Below are 22,242 nucleotides of genomic sequence, written 5' to 3'. Positions count from 1 at the left end.
CCTTCCCTTCGCCCCAGTACCTTTCCAGACAAAGATCTTCCCGTCTTTGCCATGGTCCAGGATGAAGCAGTCCTCTGACCTCAAGGCCCCCTGGGCGAAGGGGTTCTCATCAGCCACGAGGGAGACCGACATGGTGCCTGCACCATTGGAGACCTGTGGGGAGAGAAGGGCCCCGGGCCCGTGAGCGACCTTCCCCGCCTCGTCCTGCCCACAGGCACCCCCAAGCCCGCACTTGCGGAGGCCAGCAACCCCGCCACCTCAAACGACGCCACGGACAAACACAGCCCTGAGGCTCCCGCGGGATTTCTTTGTCCTCTTCCACCTTCTCACGACCACATCTGCGACCTACACGCAGGTGTGGCGTGGAAATGGCACGCAGAGAGGGAAGGGGAGTCAAGTGAGGGGATGCAGCTGGCAGAGGAAGACCACCGCCCAGCTGACGAGAGGGCCCTCGAGCTCATGGGCTTAAAAAGGGGAGTACACAGAAGTAACGCGGGCTACGTGCAGCGCGGTGTACCGGGCTGGAACCTGGAAGCAAAACGGGGGAACTCTGAATGAAGTTTGTAGGTTACTTAACAGCATTGAACCGAGGTTTCTTCGTTTTGACAAACGTACCTGCTTATGTTAAGATGTTCAGGGGAAGCTGGCTGAAGGGTATATGGGAACTTTCTGAACAATCTTTGCAATTTTTCTGTAAATCTAAAAACTATTCTAAAATAAAAAGTTCATTGAACTTTTCTGAGGGTATCCTGCTTGTCCAAATTCAAAAGATTTGACAGTACCCAGGGCTGTCAAGGCTCTGGGTAAACAGGTGAGGGTGATCGAGGAGCCTTCCAGAATGCAGTTTAGTAGCCTGTGCCAGGAAGTTAAATAATAAGTGTTCTGCATTTATTGAAAACTTACTTTGTGCCAGGCACTGTTCTAAAAAATTTATGTAACTTAGTAACTTCTATAGTTACAGAACTCCTTTAATCCTTACAGCAACCCTATAGGTAATCTTATTACTATCCCTGTTTCATTCGCAAGGAAACCAAGGCACAGGGAGGTGAAGTCACCTGCACAGCTAGAAAGCGCCAGACCCGGGATTCGAAGCCAGACAGTCTAAGTCCAGAACCTGTGTTTCTGTCAGTTACCTCTAATGGCAGAACCTTCCTCCCTGGGGTAGTACAGACAGTCTGACTCCAGAACTGGTATTTCTGTGTTTCTGCTTTTTTCTGGTCCTGCCACGCAGCTGAATGCAGACATCGGCTCCCCGTCTCGGGACTGAACCAGGGCCCCAGCACTGAAAGCCCACAGTCCAACCACGCGCAGCCAGGGAACTCCCAAGGGGCAGTGCCTTCTTTTATTTGCCATTTATTTTATCTGTGGCAATTGGTATATGCCAAAAACTTTTCATCTTGAAAAGTCAAATATACTTAACTATTTTGTTAACAGTTTCTTTTTTTCTTAATATATATATATATTTTACTGAAGTTTAGTTGACTAGTTAACGTACAATGTTTCAGATACACAACAAGGTGATTCAGCTACACACACACATATAATTTTTGAGATTATTCTCCACTATAGGTTACTACCAATTATTGACTATAGTTCTCTGTGCAAGAACCAGTATTTTCAATCACTGACTCATCATTCAGCCTGTGACCCAAACGATCCACATCTGGAAACCTCCCCTAATGCCATACTTGGCACACGTGCACAAAGAGAGACTGCGGGCGATCAGAAAAGGTGGGAACATTCTCATGCCCATCAATGAGGGATCTGCAGAGATTTCCACACACATAAAATAAAGTACTAAACAGCCGTTATCAAGGGTCAGGTGGAAAAAAGAAGGCCACAGGAAAGTATGAATAGCTTGCATCTGTTAATATCAAATAGAGACAGAAAAACACCTAAGGAGACCCAGAAAGCTGTATCTGGAGTTTCCTTGATCAAAAAGGTAACCATGTAACCAGGGCAACCCATGAAGCGGGGAGGAGAGGAGGCTGACTTTCTTAAATTGAGTATTGTTACTTTTGTAATTAAAACCAATTTTTAAATAGTACTGGTTATCTTAAACTAGTAAAATTAGACTGACTTTTATTTTTTTATGTTCTTGAGTATTGCTCAACCCTAATATTTACAACGAATACGTATTACTACTTCAGTATCAGAATAAATATCAGTGATGTGGTCTTCCTGTGGTGGTGATACAAATCTGCACCTCGTTCTGCTGTTATTTTACCACAAATAAGCTTAGGGCACAACATGGGCAACACAGGCTCAGAGGCCAGACATCCTTGGCTCAAGATGAGCCTTAATTCAGTTTCTAAAAATCATGAGAAGAAATTATAAATAAAGTCACTACCCATAACACACACACAGACACACTTCTGTAGTACTTTCCTGGATTTCCCTGAAACCCTTTTCTCCTTGGACCCCCCAGAGATCCTGCAACGTTGACTGTGCGGCCCTCCGCCCTCCCTACTTCATGGGCCCCGTCGGTGACGGTGACACCGATGTGTCTGCGGTCACCCACACGCTTGTTCCTGGGGCAGCAGAGGCAGCAGACGGGCGTCCCCTGGAGCCGTAAGAATCCGAGTCCCCCCGTGGCACTCCCACACGTGCTTGGCTCAAAGCCCCCAGCCAGTAGAGCTGGAGAAGCCCAGGTCTCCTGCAGCCCCATCCTGAGCCCAAGACCCAGCGACCTCAGCCCAGGCTCACCTTGTACAGCTTGGCCAGCCTGCGGTTGGCCGCGTCCTCCTTGGCTGTGTCCTCGGTCCCTGCGGGCAGAGCTGGCTTGGGGCCCAGCACCTGCGGAGATGGAGAGATGGGAGAAAGCGTGGCGGTGAGCTCCGGGCAGCCTGCCGCCCGCCGAGGGAAGAGACTGAGCTCCAGAGAGAGCTTTCTCCCCAGGCAGGCAGGGAGCATTTGGGCCTCCACCATCCACGGTGACCTTCCACTTAGGGCAGGACCCCCTCTGGAGATGTCCTGGATCCCTGACTGTGCCTCCGGGGTGCCGAGCCCAGCCAGGGCTGCCCGTGGAGTCTGTCCCTCCCCGACGCCTGTCTCCAGGAGCTCCATGAGGACCCCGTGCTCCACTGCCCCCAGGACAGTCCTTCAGATGGTCACCATTTCCACCAAGCCTTCTGAGAAGGTTAAGTACAGCTACCAACACCTCCCACCACATGCCTTCAACAGACCTCATTTCACCTTTGCTGCCATGCTGAGAGGTACAGGGGCCTCCCTGGTGGCTCAGCTGGTGAAGAATCCTGCAACGCGGGGGACCGGGGTTTGATCCCTGGGCTGGGAAGATCCCCTGGAGAAGGGAAAGGCTGCTACCTACTCCAGTATTCTGGCCTGGAGAATTCCGTGGACTGTAAAGTCCATGGGGTCACAAAGACTCGGACACGACTGAGCAGCTTTCACTTTCAAGAGGCACAGATTACCTCTCATTTCACAGGCGAGGAAGCCAAGTCCACAGAGAAGCAGAGCCTTGTCTACAGCACTCAGCTCAGCTCAGGCGCTCAGGCGTGTCCGACTCTGAGACCCCCTGAACCGCAGCACGCCAGGCTTCCCTATCCATCACCAACTCCTGGAGTCCACCCAAACCCATGTCCATCAAGTCGGTCATGCCATCCAGCCATCTCATCCTTCTCCTCCTGCCCCCAATCCCTTCCAGCATCAGGGTCTTTTCCAATGAGTCAACTCTTCACATGAGGTGGCCAAAGTACTGGAGTTTCAGCTTCAGCATCAGTCCTTCCAATGAACACCCAGGACTGATCTCCTTTAGGATGGACTGGTTGGATCTCCTTGCAGTCCAAGGGACTCTCAAGAGTCTTCTCCAACACCACAGTTCAAAAGCATCAATTCTTCGGTGCTCAGCTTTCTTCACAGTCCAACTCTCACATCCATACATGACCACAGGAAAAACCATAGCCTTGACTAGACAGACCTTTGTTGGCAAAGTATGTCTCTGCTTTTTAATATGCTGTCTAGGTTGGTCATAACTTTCCTTCCAAGGAGTAAGCATCTTTTAATTTCATGGCTGCAGTCACCATCTGCAGTGATTTTGGAGCCCAGAAAAATAAAGTCTACATCACTAAAAGGTGGCTAAGTAGAAATTTGAACCCATATCCCTGCGACATTAGAATCTGTTTTCACGCCTCCATTCTGCGCTATCTCCAGCCTCAGTGGCCCCAGCTATTGCCCTCTCAAGCCATGCTTGGCGTCCAGGCTCTTTCCCCATAACAATCACCTTCTGCTCTTCCTAAAAACCAGCGCTCAACGTCCCCAGGCAAGCAGGAGAGACAAGCGGCACGAAGCAGGGCCTGTGGTCTCCTCCTTTTCCCAGTGACCTTTGCCTCTATTGATATGTCCTCAAAGCACACTGGCTGGCAATGCCCATCATGCGATTGACGAAACAGGTTATAAGCTAATTGGAATGTTCAGAAGAGGAAAGAGGCGATCGGGTCTCCACTGTCTCTTTCTGGCCTGGCTCTAGCACCAGGCTTGTCCGCAGAAGACGCCAAGACCCTCCTGCTCAGCTTCTTTAGAGGATCCGACCCTCTTGGCAGAAGGGTGTGGCTCTGGATCCTGGGATGCCAGCCCTGCCTCTCAGGGGAGTCTGGGGAAGGTCAGGGGGAGACTCCTCGGCTTGGTAGAAAAACAAAGTCACCCCACAATTGCCTACTGGATGGAGAGAAAGAATGAGCCCCCTGTTCCCTTGCTCAGCCCCACCCTGTGCTCCCGGGACGCGGCCGCAGGTACCTCGAGCATGGCCTCAGGCTCGGCGCCCTCCTCGGAAACATGCACGCGGGCCCGGCCACTCCGCTCGTTGTCCCGGATGCCCTTGGACACCTGTGTGGCCTTCAGCCTCTCAAAGCGGTTGCTGCTGGAGCCACACCACTGGTAAATGTCCTGTAAGACAAAGCCCCCGCGTGAGGCAGTGCCCCCGCCCACCTTCACGGACGCCCGGCCAAGCGACATGACAAGCTCACCTGTTCTCTGCTTGCCCAGATGAGGGCTGGGGGAGCACACACACCCCCGTCCAAGCACAACAGGCGTCACTTGTGCGTACCAGGGCACGTGAGGGTCTGCTGTGGATATGCATTTTTCATAGGTACGTCTACTTAAAGAATGTGCATAAAAATGTTTGCCTGAGGGTGGGAGTGAAATTGGAAAACCATTTGACTGTGCCTTTTTAAAGCTCCATATACAAATATCCTACAACCCACCATCCCTCTCTTGGGAACATACCCAGCAGTAATGCAACGTCCACGAAAAGACGTGTGCAAGAACGCAGTGTCTGATTCAGACAGCTTGCTCGAAAGACAGCTCATCATCATCCCCGAGAATTACTGAACTGATGTTATCTCCCTTTCTTTTTCTACCATGGATCTTCATTCATGCAGAATAATCATGAATCAATATTAGTATTTATAAAATTGTGTACCTAACTGTTTTAAAAACAGGCTTGTGCAAGAAGGCTCAGAGTTGCATCCCTTGGAAGAGCCCCAAACTCTCCCAAGTGTCCGTCAACAGTAGAAGAGAAAAACTGGCAAAGTTTATAAAACAAGAAGGAACAAGCTACAGCTGAAGGCAGCAGCAATATGGACGGCCCTTAGAAAGAGAATGATGGGCAAAAAAAGTCAGACGTCAACAGGAAAGGTTCCAGGAACATGAAGTTCAGGAACAGGTGGAACTGTTGGTGGAGGAACTCTGGGGTGAGAGTTACCCATGGGGAGGAAGGGACTAGAGGAGGCCACACAGGGCCTCCCGGGGCTGGAGGTGTTCTTTCTCGAGCTGGTGTTAACTACATGGGCACGTCCGCTCCGTCAGACGCATCGAGCGGCACCCGCAGAATTCACGCGCTCCTCCGTGTCTGTTACACTTCCATCACAAGCTCACACTCAGTGTGTGTGTCTGGTTGCTGGCAAGTTGCTAGGTCGTGTCCAACTCTTTTGCGACCCCTGTGCACTGCAGCCCACCAGGCTCCTCTGCCCATGGGATTTCCCAGGCAAGCACACTGCAGCGGGCTGCCTTTTCCCTCTCCAACAGACATTATACCTCATGCATATATGAGGCTGGGGACAGAACGTCTGGCCACGTCCTCCTGCAGGGATGCGTGTATGTGGACTTGGGAAGAATGTGTACCAAGCGTCACACGTCTGCAAGGTGGGCCCGGTAAGTGCCCCCCACACTTACCCACACAAGCGAGCCACAGACAAGGGAACATGTGCAACTACACAACACGCACACATGTGGGTCCTTGAACAACACCCCCAAGTCTCCACGCACAGACATTCATCATGGTGACGCGTCTACACCTGCTAGGCAGGAGCTTATAGTTTCTTCTAACTGAGGTACAGTTGACTTACAACACTATATAAGCCTTGGGGGTACAACACAGTGATTTACAGTTTTTAAAAACTATATGCCATTTGCAGTTATTATAACATATTGGCTGTATTTCAAGAGCCTATCGTTTCTGAACATGCCCACCATATACCTGCAAGCGAGTGACTATGAAGAAAAGATACACAAGGCGTGAACATCAACATGTCAGGGGGACCGTACGTCCACTGAGCCGTTCACAGGCCTGTGTGCATGTGGGTCACGAGTCTGAGTCTACGCCCCACGCGCATCTCCACCTGAGTCTCTGCGGGTGCGTCTGACATACACACAGCACGGGGCCTGCTGCCCCTGCGACCCGCCCCACTGAGTCTTCATACTGTTCACGTGGATGAGCCCACCTCCCCAGGCCAAGCCTGGGGCACTCCAGTGGCCCCTGAGAAAGGGCAGGGCAGGACTTACGTTGCCCAGGTCCAGGATGAAGCAGTCGCCATTGTTGAAGCTCTCCCAGGACACAGGCACCTCTGTGGCACGGACCACACGCCGCCCTTTGACCTGGAAGAGTCTCTGCACCACCACTTCGTTGGGGACCACGTGCTTGAATCCTGATGCCACGCCTCCTTTCTGTTGGGTCAAGGAGACAGCATTAGTCCAGGGGGGAGGGTCTGGGAATGGACAGGAATGATCTGAAGGGCATCGTGGCCCATGCACCGGCGGACTTCCAGCAGATACCCCACCTCTGCGCCTTGCTGCCAGCCTTTTGAATCTCGTGCTCTAACAAAGACCCCAGGGCCCATTTCCTGGATCAAAATGCTATAAACATTCCCTTCTCAAAACCTGCATTCCCCAGGGAATGTTCTAAGGAACACTAATCCCCCAGGATATTCTGCAAGGAAAGGATTCCATGATCAGGGAAGTACAAGCCATGCCCTTCACTTGCCCCCTGACTGCTACACGCGCACATCCGCATCATAAACGCACTGGGAAGTCCAATGGTAAATACACTCGCTTGGCAGGTTTTAGAGAGCACTACCCTGCCTTGAGTCAAGATACTGCTTTTCTCTTCCACATCCTGCCTGCAGCTCAAGTGTTCTCCAAAACCCGCTCTAAGAAGCGCTCACTCAAATCCTTCCCATCCTTCACGGCTCTCTAGGAAGAGTCAAGACTGTCCCCCTCCCCCTCCCATGATGCTTCAGCAAGTTCCACAGCTGAGCCTTCAGAGGCAGCCATGGGTAACGGACAGAGCACTGACCTCAGGCCCAAGTTCCTGCCCTGCCACTAGAGTGCTGGCGGACTTGGGTAAGTCTCTTGCCCTCTCTGAGCCTCAGGCCTCCTCCTTCTGCAAATGCAATCTAAGCCCCTGCTGTGCCGCCCTCCGCAGTCATCATCGAGTCCCAGGGAAGTTCAGGAGGGCTTCCCAGCAGCGGTCAAAACTGCCCGTGGGGGCTTTCCTGGTGGCTCAGGGGTGGAGAATCCGCCCGCCAATGCAGGAGGCCTGGGTTTGATTCCTGGTCTGGGAAGAACCCACATGCCTCGGAGCAGCCAAGCCCGTGGGCCACAGCTATCGAGCCTGTGCTCTGGAGCCCGGGAACCATAGCTGCTGAACCCACACACGGCAACACCGAAGCCCCAGTGCTATACAGCCTGTGCTCTGCAACAGGAGAGGCTCCCGGAATGAGATGCCCACACACCACAACTAGAGACAAACCCGCCCAGCAAGGCAAAAAAAAAACAACTACCCTCGGGACAGGAGAAAGTCAAGTGGGCTGGGTGTCCTTAGGAGCAGTCCCCAGCCCTGGATGCTCACAGGCCCCAAGCCCCAGGGAGGTCAAGTCAGAGAAGAGAAGGCGCTCACAAGCTTCCCATCTTTCCCATGAGTATACCAAAGAAGGGGTCGCAAAGAGTCAGACATGACTGAGCGACGGAACTCAACTGCACAGATGCTGAAGACCAGCGAAGGGAAGCGACTTACTCAAGGGCACTCAGTGAGCATGCGGCAGAGCTACGGAGTGTAACCCCGTCTCCCGTTTCCAAAGCCGCACACGTCACGGGCCACTAAGGCCGGAACTGTGGCCGGCCCCTGCCCCCCACCAGGTCCCTTGCTGACGCCTCACCCTGCAGAGCCAAGCCAGGTCTGACTCGCTGCACTGAGAAGGGACAAACGGAGCGTGACTGGGTTCCTATTACATCTACACACAGCAAGCAACACAGAAGTGGCTGTGACATGATAATGCCCTTGTGCTGGGCATTCTGCAGGACTCATCTGCGAGGGAGGCGTCATGATCACCATCAGATACAGACGCGGAGAACGGGTGCCGGAAGCAGCGAGACTTGCCTGAGATCTCAAAGCTAGTAAGTGGCGGAGCTAGGTTTCAAACCCGGGGCCCCCATTTCCCCCCGACGGCAGGTTCTCTTAGAGCCCAGGTCACTCGGGTCATCCAGGACGGGAGGCAGGAACAATCCACTGTTCTGAGCAGGGTCATCGAGTAGAAACGTGTTTTCCCTGTTGTGAGTGGGAGCGCCCTCTGGTGTCCATTCTTGGTACCAGCAGGAAGCCTTTCAACAGCACCCGCTTGGTAGGGCTCAGCAGGACCGCCTTGGTCTTCTGGCTTCAGAGGCCTTCCAGCTGGGAAGCATGTAAGGAAGGGCAGCTGGGGAAGACGACTCAGTGCCCCATGCTCATCTGGAAGCGGAGGCTGCCTCTTACCAAGTCCATGCCAGGCTCCTCTGTCACGGACATGCAATGTGGTCCCCACAAACTCCTGAGGTCGCAAATCTCATCACCCCACTTTTCAGGCAAGAAAACTGAGGTGCAAAGAGGTCCAGCCCCATGCCCAGGGTCCGAGCTAATTGGTGGAAGTCTTACCCCCAAGTTTGCCCTTCCTGGGACCAGCCTTGCCCAGGTCCACCAGCCCAGGACCTCCTGAGTGCCTATGGGCAGTGATCACCCTGGGACCCCACATGTGAGGGTAAAGAGACAGCAGATCTGAAACGCTTTCCAAAAGGCGCTGAACGGACACACCAACCATTTCCATGGATTCCTTAGAGAAGAGGAAATGGGAAAATGAGGGAAGAGAAAGACCCTTAACATTTTCTAATACGTCTCCAAAATATTTCACTTGTTCAAGCGTGCCTTCTATTTTTTGTCAAAAAAATAGAAACTTTTCTTTTAAGAAAGGAAAAGGGTTGTTCAATGTCATAAATCTCAGCTCCAGTAAATTCTCTGTATATGAATTTATAAATGAAAAGCTACAGATTTCTAATGAGTGTGGACAGGCATTTCCTGATTAATTAACTCCTCTAATCTTACTGATCTAGGAACTTAGACTTGGAAAGATCAGTTAATACAAAAACAAAAGCAAGCTCTCAGGAGACATTAGTGACTCTCCAAGCATAAGGGGGAAGGTTTTTTTTGTAAAGTTTTACTTTTTTTATTATTTTTACTTTAATATTTAAGAGTGATTGCTGCTTTCTGTGGTCTAATCATTAGTGGACAGAAATTGGCATCAAATTATTTGAACAAAATTTAATAGAAAAATTTTTAAAAAGCTATTTTCCAAATTAAAGTGAAGATACACACACACACACACACACACACACATATGTATCTTTGTTGTTTTAGTTGCTAATTTTGTATCTGACTCTTGTGACCCCAGGGGCTGTAGCCCGCCAGGCTCCTCTGTCCGTGGATTTTCTCGGCAGGAACACTGGAGTGGGCTGCCGCTTCCTTCTCCAGGAGAGCTTTCTGACCCAGGGATGGAACCCATGCTTCCTGCATCAGCACGTGGTTTCTTCACCACCGAGCCACCGGGGAGCCCTGTATAATCACGTATCGTGCTGTGCTTAGTCGCTCAGTCGTGTCTGACTCTGTGCGACCCCTCTGTCCATGGAGTCCTCCAGGCAAAAACACTGGAGTGGGTTGCCATGCCTTCCTTCAGGGGATCTTACTGACCCAGGGATCGAACCCGGGTCTCTTATGTCTTCTGAATTGGCAGGCAGGTTCTTTCCCACTAGTGCCATCTGGGAGGCCAGGATAAATTCTATATCTATATCTGAATATACACATCTATATGTTCATATATAAAGAAAAATTACAGATCACTTGGTATATATCTCTAAGAGTAGAATCATGGGCAACTTTTACTTACTGAAAGCCTTATTTCTATGTTTGACATTTTACAATAAGCGTGTATTATACTTGTAGTCTGGAGAAAGGTAAAAGCTGTAAAGATCTACCTTTTAAAAATATGTTAAGCTCTTTATAAAACAAAAGAAAAACCTACTGACTGGCGCTGATCCCCTCCACCCTCTAATTTCTGGGTTCCTTATCTAAAAACAGGAGGGAGGACAGGAAGGACCCAAGGGATTCTGTGGGTTTCCCACTGCGTTCCTCGGGGCCAGGGGCTTCCAGGACTCAGCCCAGCCCAGACTCTGCTGGAACAAAGGGTTTCAGACAACCCAGCTCCTTGGGGTCTTTGGGGTTCTATCCGAAAGTCAAGAGGAGGAGGAAGAAGAAAAAGAGGAGGAGGGATCAAAAACAGTGCGTTTGAAGGATCTGACGGTCACAGAACAAGATAAGACGGGCCCTAGGAAAGCCCTTTCTAGGGGCTCTCGTCCCTTCCCTGCCCCTGCTCACACCCCGAGCACAGAACCAGCTGCGAGGAGCAGGCTTTCACAGAAACAAGTCTTGCATAACAAGCTCTGCTCCTTGGAGATCCATAATTGATGAGGGCGACAGGCCGAGAGCCTTGGGCTGGGCCTGCCGAGGGCGGGGGCGACCAGAGGACTTGCAGAAGGGGGAACACAGGACCGGCCATGGACCTCATGTTCCCACCAAAAGCAGGGCCTTTGAGGACTGAAACCAAAGGCAGGAGGGGTTGGGAGCCCCTCCCCTAGAGCATCCTCAGAGTGCGCACGGTCCAAGAACATCTCAGGAAAATCACCAGAGCAGGGAGGAGACTTGCTAAACATGTAAATGCCTGGGCTCCATTTGAGCTAAGATACGAGGCCAGAGAGTCTTCAAATGTTTCTCTGAACTAGGCCCTTCCCTGCTGCTGCTGCTGCTGCTAAGTCGCTTCAGTCGTGTCCGACTCTGTGCGACCCCATAGACGGCAGCCCATCAGGCTCCCCGTCCCTGGGATTCTCCAGGCAAGAATACTGGAGTGGGTTGCCATTTCCTTCTCCAATGCATGAAAGTGAAAAGTGAAAGTGAAGTTGTTCAGTCGTGCCCGACTCTTAACGACCCCATGGACTGCAGCCTACCAGGCTCCTCCGTCCATGGGATTTTCCAGGCAAGAGTACTGGAGTGGGGTGCCATTCTGGGTTTAAATCCCAGCTCAGTCGCTTACCAGCTCCGTCAGCCGCTTAGCGTGTTCACAAGTTAAGTTGCTGCTGTCCACACAGCAACACCAGGAAGCAGGCACTGCTGCTCAAGGGGCCTGGTAAGTACTTGCAGGAATGAAGGACAAACGGAGCGTGTGCCAGCACCACGCAGAGGCACACAGCAGGGAGAAGGGCGGCCTTAGGGCCAATCTCTCTAACTCCTGGTTAAGCGCTCCTTCCACTTTCTGCTCTAGGAGCTGCAAAAAGTCCTGGTCTTTCTCCCTGTCCAGGGCCTGGGTTTCTGACTTCTCTCCTGCTGGTACCAGGGCCCCAGAGGAGACTCCAGAAAACGTAGAGCTGGGACAGGTCTGTAGAAGGAGCTCTAGGAAGGGATGAACTGGCTGACAGGTGGTGCTGGGAGGCTCCAGGGAATCCAGCCCAGCTTCACCCAGCCCAGGGCTGAGGCCTAGTTCTCAGGACACACCCTGGCCTCTGCCATCTCTAGAGCTTTCCCATCATCTAATCCCTGGCGTGTCGGCTGGGCAGACAGGATCGTGCAAAGTCACTGCTGTCGTGTCTGACTCTTTGCGACCCCGTGGACTGCAGCCCACCAAGCTCCTCTGTCCCTGGGATTCTCCAGGCAAGAATACTGGAGTGGCCTGCCTCGCCTTCCTCCAGGGCATCTTCCCCACCCAGGGATGGAACCCACGTCTCTTACATCTCCTGCAGGGCCAGGTGCGTTCTTTACCACTAGCGCCACCTGGGAAGCCCTGGCGTGTCAGCTGGGCAGAAAGCACCGCCACCCTGCTAACACAGAGGAACTGGAGGCCCAGAGATGGACAATGACTTCTCGAAGGTCACGCAGCATATTAGCAGCGTAGATGAGGCTTAATACCTACCCTGGGCCCCTGCTCACGAGAGGCAGATTGGTGTACTGGAAAAAAGCTGGGAGTCAGGAAACGTGGGCTCCGGTCCTGGCTCGGAGGCTGACTTGCTGTGTGACCTGGACCATTCCTTAACCTCTCTGTGCCTCAGTTTCTCCTCCCTCCCTTAAGATAAAAGGTCTGCCTTCTGACGTTAAGGCCATCAAAGCTTGTGATCCCTTCCCTATGCTGAACAAAGAGAACCCCCTTCCAAGAGGCCAGGCCCCGTGCACGGCACCTTCCAGCTTGCCCTCACCAAACCCTCTCCCCAGGTCTGAAGGGCAGGTGCAAGTGGCTCTCATGTAACCGAAGAGGACAGGGAGGCTCAGGGAGGCCAAGTGGCTTGCCAGAAGTCACAGAGCACATTGGCAACAGCCTCTTGGGGCTCCCAGCATGGCTCTGCTCAGCCCCACCTGACTAGGGGCTGGAGCTCAGAGTCTTCAGAGTTCAACAAATAGAAAGAGAATGGGATCAAAGGTCCCCTTTCAAATATTGAAAATAGGCCGCTCTGTTGGCAGGGCCTCAGAACTAAAGGATATAGGCTCAAGCCCTGGGCATGCTGGGTTTGCATAGGGCAAATGCTATGCCCAGGGCATAGGGCCCGTGTGGCCCACCTTTTACTGCTAGGGCGAGGCAAACCACCTTGTGGAGAGACGGAAATTTTCTTCTCTCAATTTAATAAGAGACCAGAGGCTCGGACAGGGCGTGTGATTTGTCCAAGGGCACACAGCTAGCAAGGGCCCGAAACAAAGCCAGGGCTAGCCAACCCCAAGGGCTGAGCTCCGGCCTGTCTGCCTGCACACCTGCACAAGCCTGAAAGGCAGACGGGCAGGAGTGAGCCCGGCCATTGGTGCCTCTGTCCCCGCTGCCCCGAACCCACCTTGTACTTGAGGCCGGACTTGAAGTAGCCGAGGAAGGTGGCCGACTCGAAGCCCTGGACCTCGCGGTGCTGCACAGCCCGGCCGTTCAGGTGGTCGTCCAGCTGCACGGTGAAGATGGCGGCTGCCCCGCTCTCGTCCTGGCTGCATTCATTGCCTGCGGGACATCAGAGCAGCATGAGCCTGGCTCCCGGCCGGCGGCGGCCGCCCACAGAGGCGGCATCTGGAGCCCCCGGCAGTGCCCCAGCCTGGCTGGAGAAGCTGGGAAAGGCTCTGTCTCTTGTGAGCTTCAGTGAATCCATCTGTATAATGGGGGAGGCGGGAGTTGGCTCCAAGGTCTCTAAGAGTCCTCCCAGCACTCACTCCCCCGAGGTCAGGCCAGGGAGCATCAGAGAAATCAGGCACAAGGAGGGGCCAGGACTCACAGGGTCATACATAAGAGCCGCGGCAGGACTTCAGGCTCCCGACTCGGAAGGGCAAACTAGAATCTGTCTGGAAAGGGCGGGTCCCAGATTTCTAAGTCGCCGCCCGCTCTGAGTCCATACACAGTGGCCTGTTTAACCCTCACAACAGTCCTACGAGGGAGTCCGGTGCAATCATCACATCCAATTCACAGAGACACTGCATGTCTTGCCAAAGGGCAGAGCTGGGGTCTGAACTTGGGGAGGCTGCCTCTGGAGTCTTGGGAACACGTAACCAAGGGCCTGGCACTTACGTGATGCTCAGTAATGGCTGAATTCCCTTCGGGGCTTCCTGGGGACCAGGTCTCAAAGGTCTGTGCTTTGCAGCAGAGGGGCTGGGGCGGGGCCGGGGCAGGGCCATCTCACCCAGCCAGTAGTGGAGGTCATACTGCAGGTTCCCATTCCTCAGCTGCACCGTCTTCAGGATGACATAGGCATCGCCTGTGAAGAAGTCTCCGTAAAGGTTGGGGGGCACGGGAACCAGGTCGAACTTCTCCACACGCCAGATCTGCAGGCCGGGCTCCTTCCCCGCCTTGAGGAACTCGGGGTGTTCCACCACCATGCTGCTCGGCTGCAAGAGACAGGGCAGAGCCTGAGCAGGGGCAGGGACTGTGGCGGGGACAGACCCTGGGGCACGAGGGAGGCTGGTTTCCAGCACCAAGAGCACCTCACTTGAGCCTGACTCTCCTCACCGCGTCCTAGGACCCTGCCCTTGACGAGTTGAGCACACAGGGCAGAGTTTAGGCTCCAAGCCCCGCCCTGGCCAGCATCTCTCGCTTTCTTGTCTCCCTGGTGATGGGGGAACAGAAGGCTCTCCCTCCCTTCTCCCTTCCTGTCTTAGTGCCAACTGGATGCAACAGCTGAGGCACAGAGGGGTGAAGCCAGGGACCTCCCAGCTAGGAAATGACAGAGCAGGAACTGGCCCAGACTCCAAGAGCTTTGGGACCACGGGGAGACCCCCTCAGATGGCGATGGTAAATCTGGGGGTGGCCAGAGGCTCAGCTTAAACCCTTCCAGCATCCTCAGTGGCCCTGAGAAGTATAAGGGTCCTCATAGAGTTCATTACCCAGCTCCACCCTGCAGATGGGGAGAATGAGGCCCCAAGAAGGGAGGGGCCTGCCTGCTTTGGTTCTCTCTCCCCACGCCCCATCCACAGCCCCATCACATCTCCAAGAAGCGCCTAGATGGCTGAGCCCAAGCGGCCTCCTGAGCTGTCGGCCTCCTCCCTCCTGCCCCTAAAACCCCACCCCACCCCCCAAATTCCATTTCTTGGAAAAGGCGAAAGGACGCAGCCGGGGTCTGCGGGAGCCTGTTGGAGACGAGGTGGTGGAGAACGGGGGACAAGCGGTCAGACCATGCACGGGGCTGGAAACGGAGCGGAGAGGGACGGTTAGCTGGGAGTCAGACGAGGGCAATCAGCAGGCGCGGGCCACCTCGGGCCGGATCTGGTGGAAGAAGTCAAAAAACCAGACGGGAGAACTCAGGCAGCGGAGTGGAGAACACGAAAGAACAGCTGGAGCGAGGAGGAACCAGACAAGGCAGAGGCGGCGTCAGAGGCGGGAGAAGGCATCACAGTGAGGAAGGGAAGCAGGCGAAGGTGAGATGGTACAGGAAAGAGGGGGGATCCAGGGAAGAGGGGAATCCTGTGAGAAATGAGACGAGAAAGAAGACTCTGAAATGAAAGGAGAAATCCCAGAGGGAAGGCGAGAAATGAGGCAGAGGGAAGGAGAAATCGGGCGGCAGAGACGGGTAAGAAGTCAGAAGGCAGCGCAGAGGGAAGAAATCCGGCCAAGGTGAGGTTAGCCTGTTGGGAGGGAAACAGCCAGGCGGAGGCGCCCACCCCCTCCACCGGAGCCCCGGAAGCAGCAAGAGATACTTACAAAGCAACAAAACAGGTTTTCCATTCTAGACCTCAATTACTCCCCTTTTCCTAGCGCTGTATCTGCAAGAACTTACAATAAAGAGTTACTCCGGGGGCCCCCCCGGGCACTCACCCGCGCTTCGGTCACTCGCCCCTGCGGCGCCCGTGCCTGGGTCGCCCCCCGCGCCGGGGTGGCCGCACGGGCCGGCTGCGACAGCGCGCCCAGCGCCAGGATCAGCGCGCCCAGCAGCGCGCAGCGATGCGCAGCCATGGCCCCGACGGCGGCAGAAGACCCGGAGGCAGGCAGGGGGCAGCCGGGGCGCCAGGCTCGCCCCGACCTTAAGTAGCCGCCCGGCCCACTCCGCCCAAGCCGGAGACCGCCCCGTTTGGGAGGGCGGAGGGCCGGACTGGGCCCCCGCGGGCGGGGAGGGGCGGGAATCTGGCCTGGATTTTTTAAGAGACATCGGGGTTCCCACCGGGACCGACCCAACGGGTGCGGTGCGGCCGCCCCTTCACTCCAGCTCCGGGGTGGGGACCAGGCACAAGGCCTGGCATCCAGCAGGTGCTAATTCAGTGCACACTAAATGCACACACGCATGAACGGCAGGGATCCTCCTAGCTTGGTTTCCTGTTTGATCCACACAGGACCCCTCCCCTCCCCACCCCTAACATCTCCAGCAAAAAAATCTCAGGAGCTAACTAAGCGGTATTGAAGGTTTTCAGCATCACATGAACATCCTATATGAACTGGGTACTATTCACAGCCCCACTCTAAAGAGGTGGGAACTGAGCTGAGAACGGTCAAGCAATGTGCACACAACTAGGAAATGAAAGTCAAGCCAGCCCCCAAGGGGTCCGGGTGGACCGCCGCTTAGGCAGCATGTGGCTGTCACCAGCTAAGGACACGGGTCAGGGGGCTGACCCTCAATGGACCCTTGAGCAAGCCGAACAGAGAGGGGCGAGCTGATCTCTCCACTTCTGGGACTGCAGGCGCTATTTTACTCAAAACCACCCTTCTTTCCTTCCGCATTAAAAAGTTACTTTTTATTTAAAACAAATGTTTTGGGGCTGCTCTTGGTTGCAGCTCGATGCACCAGGGCTTTCTGCAGTTGCAGCAAGCGGGGGGGCACGGGCTTCTCTCTGCGGTGCCTTCTCTTCCTGCAACAGTTGTGGCCCACGGGCTTCCTTTCCCCAAGGCATATGATGTCTTCCCTGACCACGTCCCCTGCCTTGGCAGGTGGATTCTTAACCACTGGACCATCAGGGAAGTCTAAAAGTTCTTTGCTAAAAGTTTGTTTTTAATCAAAACTTAAATGTAGTCACTTCATTCATAGTTTCACCTCTCAACCCCACTTACTTGTACCTCCCGGCAACCAACCCACTTCTAGCTTCCTCCTTTAGCCGACGGTTTCCAGGTCTGCCTTCATGTCGTAGGTAACCAGCCTTTGTTGTTTGGGGTTTGGGGGTGGGGTGGGGGCTTGTTTGTTTTTGCTCTTGTGTTTTCAGTTTTAGATCTCATCTATGGTTCTCTTTAGGGAAGACAAGGATTCGAGCCTCCTCCCCTTTGCCCAGGCTCCCTTCCCATCCCTTATTCTCCTTCTGGACACTCACAGTCATTGGGTTATAAGTGCTATTCAGACTCAGCCAGGCCTGCTTCCCACCTTCAACAACCCCTCTTTCTACCCTCCCACTATTCTGCTGGACTCAATTTCTCTGTTTCCTAGTTCCCTTTGCATTCCACATCTCCTCCTTTCTCGGTAACAGGGAAATGCAACGACAGGGAAGAGGACAAAGGAGCTGGAGACCTGGGCTTGACGCCCAGCTCCACTGTAAGCTACTTTCTTCCTCTCTGCCTCAGTCTCCCCATCTAGTAAATGGGTATAAAGTGGTTGCTGAAACTCCAATCCGTCTCTGTGTGTGTGAAAATGGCCTGGTCTGCCAGTGAGTAAATGGGAGTTCCTGTCCTCCTTCCCCGCGAGCTCCAGTCATCCATCCCAGCTCCTCCTAGAGCCCAGCTTCTATCTAATCAGGCTGAAGTTTGCCCTCCATCACACACAACTTCCTCCCATTTAAGGGGGACTGCGGGTCAGATAAAGAGCTAAAGGGACACACACAGAGGAGATAAATTGGACCGCAGGGATTATAAGAAGGCTTCACGGACAAAGGGACTTGTGACCTGGGCCTTGAAGGACAGGGAGGAGGGAGATGGAGAAGAGAGGCATTCCAGGGGAGGGAACAGCAAGGCAAAGGGCAAGCAAACGCAGGCCACTGCAGTGACTGATAGGGATCCTGTCTGAAACACGGGGACAGGAAAGGACGAGGCTCGAGAGGGCGGCAGAGGTCACAAGGGCCTGTGTGCCACGCTCAAGAGTCTGAATGCTTTTTTAAGACATATATGGGTATAGGTGAAGAGTAGCTCAGAGAGCCTGTTTTTCTGTTTTGCTTATTTACTTATTTTTGGCTGTGCTGGGTCTTCATTACTGCGAGCGGGCTTTCTCTGGCTGCAGCAAATGGGAGCTACTCTTCATGGCAACATGCAGGCTTCTCCTTGCAGCGGCTTCTCTTCTTGCAGAGCATGGGCACTACAGCACAGGCTCAAGGGTTCTGGCGCACCGGCTCAGCTGCCCTGCGGCATGTGGCATCTTCCCAGACCAGGGATCCAACCTGTCTCCCTTGCACTGGCAGGTGGCTTCTAAACCACTGGCCCACCAAGGAAATCCCTGAAGAATCTGAATTTTATCTTAGTGTCCGTGGGGACCCACAAGAGGTCCCTGACTTCTCAAGGCTGTATGTCTAGTCCTGGGCCTGCAGAGCCTCCACTGGATGTCTCTGGCCTAAATTCAGAGAGCTCTTCCCTCTCCCTAGGCATCTGGAGGATGATAAAACCCCACTGTTCTCACATGCGTCTGACGGAAGCATAACCCAGTTTCCCCTCTCCACAGAGCAACTGACATCTATACAGGTTCAAAACACGCAATGTAACAACAGGGCCATTTCCTGCAGGATGACTTACAGAGGAGCACGAAAATACATGTGCAAGAGTGTCCACTGAAGCACTGCTGGAAGAAACCTGGAGAGGACCCAAAGGTCCTGGTTAAATAAATCACGGAGCCGCCAGGCAATGGGCCGCTCCGCAGCTGTGCAAGAGCGAGCCAGCGCAGGCCGAGCCCGGCACACAGTAGGCAGCCAACTAGCACGGCGTGACCTCACAGTGCAAGACAGCAGCGTGTGCAGCGGCTCTACGCTAGCTCCTCTCTTCTGCTTTACAAGGGTGTCTGATTTTGCATACACTTTCTCCTTAAGAAAATCAAGAGAGTAAACACCAAATTGTCAAGTCAGTTTGTTTGAAAGAGATGAAGAATTCGGGGTTAGGCACCCACATCACCGCAGTTGGCACGAGCGAACACTTTAGGGTGATGAAAACATTCCAACGCTGGATTACAGTGATGATTACCCAACCGAAAAAGGTACTAAAAGGCATAACACTGTCCGCTTACAATGGGTGAATTGTTAATGGTTTCTATATTACACCTCAGTACACTTGTGTAAAAAATTTTTCAATGTGCTATAGGGTTTGAAACTATTTACAAGTGTTTCTCTGATGTAGTTTTTTTTTTTTTTTCAATTAAAGACTGATCTAGGAATAATACCTTAAAAATAGATACGGTAATATCTGCTCATTAGACATTTTGGAAAATTCAAACCAGCAGGAAGAGGAAATTTCCTTGTCATCCCCAGTCATCCCCAACCCCCACCCCAAGTGAACCAAAGCTGCATCCAGCCCAGCCGAGCAGTCCCTTCTGCTCAGCTGGTGATTAACAGAGGGCTGGTGTGGCTCGGCCTTGGTCCCAGGGGTCACAGCCCACCAGCCCAGGGTCACTGACCCCAGGTTAATGATCACCCCTGCAGCTGTGCCTGTCACATAGCTCTGGAGCCTGGGTCCCTGGCACTGGAGACCCGCAGAACAGGCCCTGGCCCCTGCCCTCGGGGCATCCATGGCCTGGAAACTCTCACTGCAGGGCAGTGACGTGCAGAGACTGTGATGGGGCCACAGGCCCCTGGGCTCCCTGCCCAGAAGAGGATGTACGGGTTCAGAAGAGCGGGGAGAGCTTAAGTGCAAAAGAAAAACCTCTAAGTAGGAAGGAGGAGCTCCCCATCCCGTGCCAGGCTTGCCTCTGCTGCTGACTTCCCCGGGTGACTTTGGGCAAATCACCGTCCTCATCTGCTCTTCCGGTCTCCATACGGAAAAGAACGGCCAGGCCCTGCAGCCCTGACTCCGAGAACTCTCTTTCTCAGCCCCAGCATTCCCCAGATCCTGGCTCTGTGACCACATCGGGAACCTACAGGTCTCTGAGCCTCGAAGCTCCCACCTGTAAAATGCGGACACTTGTCCAGGGCGCCTCTCAGGTCCTTCTGAAGCAGATGGCACAGAGCCCCTGACCTACACAAGTGGGCAGAGCATCGCTAGTCGCTGCAGGCCACCACACCTCTGGGTCTGCGTATCTCTGGGAGGAGACAGGGAGGAAAGGAGGTGGGCTCTGACCCTGAGCCCTTCACAGCAACCAGGAGACGGAGATTCAGGGAGTTCCAGGCACTTGCTCAGGGTCCTTCAGCTGGAAAGAGGCGCTCCTGGGATTCAAGCCCAAGTCTGGCTGGCTCCAGCGCCCAGACTCTATCTGGGGCTCAGGCAGGGCCCCGAGCACCATCCTGCCTGGGCAGCAAGGGAACAGTAGTACCTATTACAGGTGAAGGGGTGCAGCTGCTGACCCAGGCGAGCCCAAGCCAAGCCTGGCAGCCCGGACTCTCTGGGGTGGCGTCCCTACCACACCTCCCCGGTTGAAGAGGGCAGCCCAGGAAAGCCCTCCAGCCCTGCACCTGGGAGAGCACCCAGGACAGAGGCATGAGAGGCATGACTAGAAAGGTCCCCAGGCTGCAGCCTCTGGGCGGAGGGCAAACCGTGGCGTCTACACTCTGTCACTCCCAGGGTGTACAGGGCACGCGGGCCAGGCGCGGCCCCCTGTGCCGGGAGCAGCCTGGTCGGCCACCGGTCGCTCCGTGAGCACGCCCTAGCCCCTGGCCTCCTCTGAACTGCAAGAGACCCCCTCGCCCTCTGATCGCAGGAGTTTCTGGCTCCTGCCTAGCGCTCCACACAGTGGCAGTCTTCAGCATCCAACCACATCCCTCCCCTGCAGTTCAACGCAGGACTGCCACTGCCCACCACCAGCTTTGGCCCTGCTCCCTTGGAGACCTCAGGCTAGCCTCTGTGTCTCCGTGGGCCTCCCGAGGCAGCTACCCACGCCGGGAGGAGGCAGCCTCACCCTCCGCCCCTGGCCGCAGTGTACAAAAGCCCTTGGCTACTCCTGGAAGACACCACCCTGCTCTCTTCTCTTCGCACCAAACACTGTTGTTCTTGATTCCCAGGCAGCCGGCCACTCACGAGCAGCCCTCTTTTTCGGAGCTTGTTTGCTTTCTGGCTCACGGCTGGGTTCTGGGTCCTCCTGGGAACACCCACCCTGCTGGCTGGGGTTTTGTTAAATAGGACAACGGTCAGTAAACAGAGAAGCTGGTTATGAAACCTGGTAAAACTGGACAGGGCCTCAGCATGGGGGAGCCCTGGGGACCTGAAAGAACACGTGTTTTAGAATCTGGGAGACTCAGCGCCTGTGGTCAGGGCCTCAGTTTCCATATCTGTAAAATGGGGAGCTCACAGGACAGTGAGGAGGGCCAAGGCCTGACACACAACACAAACGGAGCTCCGAGTCAGTGCCCCATGTGTGAGCTGGCTTCTCTGCACAGAGGCCTCTCAGCGTGTACACACCATGCGTGAGCAGTTAGTGGTGCCAGAGAAAGGTTACAGATTTCACAGCGAGGTTCTTGAGCTCAGGTCCAGGCTGTGTGACCCAGAGCAAGTTGTTCTCCCTCTCTGAGTGCTGGGCACTCACTTGTAGAAAGGGACAGTGCTGCCCAGCTGCAGGGTGGTCGGGAGCTCTGGAGCAAGTAGCACAGAGTAGGGCTTATTTGTAGCAACGTTCAATAGTCCATCCTCTCTTTGCAGACTACGACCCCAAGAACAAGAGTATAACTTCTCAGAGTAACCTAGCAAGCACCAGGCAGGACAGAGGTCTCCGTTCCCAGGCCAGAGCCGAGGCTTGAGCCCACGACACAAGGCCCCCAGGAAGGGTCAGCTGGACCTCTGCCCTGGCTCCCTCCATCCCAGGCTTGGACAGCTGTTGGGGAGACAGCCAGTGAGGCTTGGCTGAAGCCACCTCCAAGAGGCCGCCTCTCCCAGGGCTTGAAGCCACTGGCTTTTTCCCAGCTTCCGGAGGCTACCCCACCTAGTGCCCAGAGCCAGGACAGGACGTTCAGAAAGGGCTAGCCCTGCCACTTCCTGACCCCGTGCCCTGGGAGCAGCCAGATCTGGCCATGGGTGTGAGCCAGGGCCTGCCTGCCAAGGTCCCCTT

At 54.3% G+C, this 22,242-nt stretch overlaps 1 protein-coding gene across 4 annotated transcripts in view; it reads right to left on the bottom strand.

Moving 5' to 3' along the window:
* The window catches only part of GSN (gelsolin), a 49,363-nt gene that overhangs the window by 16,500 nt on the left and 10,621 nt on the right, over positions 1 to 22,242 (bottom strand). For 2 of the 4 annotated variants that reach the window (XM_040241278.1, XM_040241260.1), the window contains exons 2-7: positions 14,287 to 14,491; positions 13,462 to 13,616; positions 6,799 to 6,960; positions 4,753 to 4,902; positions 2,707 to 2,796; positions 21 to 153 (exon numbers count right to left, since the gene is read on the bottom strand). In XM_040241278.1, the coding sequence (XP_040097212.1) occupies positions 21 to 153; positions 2,707 to 2,796; positions 4,753 to 4,902; positions 6,799 to 6,960; positions 13,462 to 13,616; positions 14,287 to 14,482 (886 nt within the window). In that variant the 5' untranslated portion in view covers positions 14,483 to 14,491. Of the gene's footprint in view, positions 1 to 20; positions 154 to 2,706; positions 2,797 to 4,752; positions 4,903 to 6,798; positions 6,961 to 13,461; positions 13,617 to 14,286; positions 14,492 to 15,800; positions 15,872 to 15,914; positions 16,082 to 22,242 lie in introns of those variants that run through there. The other 2 variants (XM_040241270.1, XM_040241251.1) reach the window with 2 other exon arrangements.

This window comes from Oryx dammah, unplaced genomic scaffold (assembly GCF_014754425.2).
Source record: "Oryx dammah isolate SB20612 unplaced genomic scaffold, SCBI_Odam_1.1 HiC_scaffold_1, whole genome shotgun sequence".
Lineage (NCBI taxonomy): Eukaryota > Metazoa > Chordata > Mammalia > Artiodactyla > Bovidae > Oryx > Oryx dammah.
The sequence above is the reverse complement of the archived record's forward strand: the minus strand, read 5'-3'. Positions and strand labels throughout refer to the sequence as shown.